At 52.7% G+C, this 3333-nt stretch overlaps 1 protein-coding gene across 1 annotated transcript in view; it reads left to right on the plus strand.

Annotated features, from left to right (window-relative positions):
* Window positions 1–3333, plus strand: part of REXO1 (RNA exonuclease 1 homolog) — a 50108-nt gene that overhangs the window by 43988 nt on the left and 2787 nt on the right. The window contains 3 exon segments of the mRNA XM_057386677.1: window positions 366–483; window positions 1122–1134; window positions 1490–1628. Coding sequence (XP_057242660.1) covers window positions 366–483; window positions 1122–1134; window positions 1490–1628 — 270 coding nt within the window.

The raw sequence follows: 3333 nt of genomic DNA on the forward strand, positions 1-3333 counted from the left end.
ACACCAGGTGAGGGCTGTAACACTTGGTAGAATCTAGATTATAACACCAGGTGACATCTGTAACACTTGGTGAGGGCTGAAACACCTGGAGAGAGCTGTAACACCAGGTAAAATCCAGATTATAACACCAGGTGAGGGCTCTAACACCAGGTAAAATCCAGATTATAACACCAGTTGAGGGCTGTAACACCAGGTAAAATCCAGATTATAACACCTGGTGAGGGCTGTAAGCCCTGGTAAAGTCCATAACCCCAGGTGCCGATGGTCTCTCTCAGGAACTTGGGGTGACTGGGAACACTTGTTGGAACTCCAAACCTCCACTCCCTGAGAGCTCAGGGGCTCTGGACCTTGAGGTGTTTGTTCAGTGCAGGACCCTGAGCTGTCTCCTGTCGCTCTGCAGGTTCTCAGGTGTGACAGAAGAGGACCTGGAGAACACGAGCATCACCCTGCGGGATGTCCAAGCCGTCCTCCTGAACATGTTCAGTGCAGACACCATACTAATAGGGCACAGCTTGGAAAGCGACTTATTTGCACTAAAGGTAACTTGAGGCCTTGCCTTCACATCTCCTTCTGCTGCTTACCCGTCCTGGGGGGTGTTGGGTGTCTCCTTTGAATTTAGGAATTTTTTATTTCCAAGAACCAGGGGGACAAAGTGGGGTGGCCTCACCTCGGGTTCTGTGTGCCATATAAAAATGCCATAAAGCCATTAGAGAGTGTCCAGAGGAGCCATGTGAGTAGTGAAGGGTCTGGAGAGGCCTCAGGAGGAGCAGTTGAGGGCACTGAGTTTGTTCAGCTGGAGAAGAGGAGACTGAGGGGAGACTCCTTGTGGTCTTCAACATCCTCCTGGGGGAAGAGGAGGGGCAGGTTCCAACCTCTTCGCTCTCTGGGACAGGGCCAGGAGCCCAGGGAACGGCTGGAGCTGTGTCAGGGCTTGGNACACCAGGTGAGGGCTGTAACACTTGGTAGAATCTAGATTATAACACCAGGTGACATCTGTAACACTTGGTGAGGGCTGAAACACCTGGAGAGAGCTGTAACACCTGGTAAAATCCAGATTGTAACACCAGGTAAAATCCAGATTATAACACCAGGTGAGGGCTCTAATACCTGGTAAAATCCAGATTATAACACCAGGTGAGGGCTCTAACACCTGGTAAAATCCAGATTATTACCCCAGGTGAGGGCTGTAATACCTGGAGAGAGCTGTAACACCTGGTAAAGTCCAGATTATAACATCAGGTGAGGTTTAGATTATCACACCAGCTGAGGGCTGTAACACCTGGTAAAATCCAGATTATAACATCTGGTGAGAGCTGTAACCCCTGGTGAGGTCCATAACCCCAGGTGCCGATGTTCTCTCTCAGGAGCTCGGGGTGGCTGGGAGCACTTGTTTGAACTCCAAATCTCCACTCCCTGAGAGCTCAGGGGCTCTGGACCTTGAGGTGTTTGTTCAGTGCAGGACCCTGAGCTGTCTCCTGTCGCTCTGCAGGTTCTCAGGTGTGACAGAAGAGGACCTGGAGAACACGAGCATCACCCTGCGGGATGTCCAAGCCGTCCTCCTGAACATGTTCAGTGCAGACACCATACTAATAGGGCACAGCTTGGAAAGCGACTTATTTGCACTAAAGGTAACTTGAGGCCTTGCCTTCACATCTCCTTCTGCTGCTTACCCGTCCTGGGGGGTGTTGGGTGTCTCCTTTGAATTTAGGAATTTTTTATTTCCAAGAACCAGGGGGACAAAGTGGGGTGGCCTCACCTCGGGTTCTGTGTGCCATATAAAAATGCCATAAAGCCATTAGAGAGTGTCCAGAGGAGCCATGTGAGTAGTGAAGGGTCTGGAGAGGCCTCAGGAGGAGCAGTTGAGGGCACTGAGTTTGTTCAGCTGGAGAAGAGGAGACTGAGGGGAGACTCCTTGTGGTCTTCAACATCCTCCTGGGGGAAGAGGAGGGGCAGGTTCCAACCTCTTCGCTCTCTGGGACAGGGCCAGGAGCCCAGGGAACGGCTGGAGCTGTGTCAGGGCTTGGSATGGATCTCAGGGAAAGGTTCTTCTGTCCCCAGAGGGTGCTGGCACTGCCCAGGCTCCCCAGGGAATGGTCCCGGCCCCGAGGCTGCCAGAGCTGCAGGAGCGTTTGGACAGCGCTGCCAGGGATGMACAGGGTGGGGTTGTTGGGGKSYCTGGGCAGGGMCAGGGGTKGGAWTGATGATCCCTGTAGGAYCCAGCTCAGGACATTCTAGGATTCCAYRTTCKGTCCTTTCTGAGCCTGTGGGAATCTGGTTGTGGTGTAAGAGCAAGGGAGTGGGGACATGTGTGTCACTCACAGTGTCACCCCACCCCAGCTGTTGGTGGCTGCTGCTGCCCAGGGTGGCAGAGCTGTCCAGAGGTGACTGGGCTGGACAGGACTCTGGGCACCCTGCTGTAGTGGAAGGTGTTTCTGCCATGGCAGGGGCTGGAACAAAGTGCTCTCTCAGGTCTCTCAGGTCTCTTCCAACCCAAACCATTACACAATTCCRTGACTGATCCCAAATCATTGCCTTCCATCCCTGCCAGATTTGCTCTCTGCTCTGTGCCTGCTTTGCTGGGACTTGTGTTACTTTGATGAAGTTATCTTGTCTTTTACCTGCCCTGGTTCCTGCCTGGCACCCCTCACCCTGCTATGCCCATCCCTCAGCCACCTCTGCTGTCCTGCCAGGGGTTTGTCCTGGTTCACCAGGTGGGAGCCAAGTCTTTGTGCTCACATTCCAGAGCTTCCCTCAGCCATTTTTCATCCCAAAGCTCCCCTGCTGAAGCCTCTGTGGCTGCCAGCTCCCAGCGCTGCCTTGGAAGCAGGAGCTTTTAATGCCTGTAAAACACTTTACCTCTCCGTGGCACCCTTTATCCCAGCCTTGAAGAGGCTTCATCATCATCAGAAAAACATTATTTGCAGTTAGATCAGTAAGAGATGACTGCCTTGGCCTCTCAGAGGCTCGATTTTCTCTTAGCACCWCAGCTCCTGCCAAGAGAAGGAGCCCAGAGCAATCCAGCAGAACCCTGGGCTGTCACAGCAGAATGGCCGAGGGCTGCAGCAGCAAAGCCATAGCTCACTAATGGCCGTGGCCAGTTCCAAGTGCTGATGGCATTTCAAGTTTTATTTAAAGCTTTATTATCCTGTTTCCTCAGTCTTCCTGATCTCCATAAGTAATTACCAGTGTGGCTGGGCAGGTGCCAGAGCTGGGTGCAGTCCAGGCAGATTATCCATAACGTTGGCAGCTTTATGCTCCCAGGAGTGCAGCAGGTTGGTTGTGTCAGAGTGCAGCTGTTCTGGGGAAGATTTGGAGCTGGTGGAGTTATGGTTT

This window comes from Malurus melanocephalus, unplaced genomic scaffold, assembly GCF_030028575.1.
Source record: "Malurus melanocephalus ecotype Western Australia unplaced genomic scaffold, MMel_1.1 scaffold_1029, whole genome shotgun sequence".
Lineage (NCBI taxonomy): Eukaryota > Metazoa > Chordata > Aves > Passeriformes > Maluridae > Malurus > Malurus melanocephalus.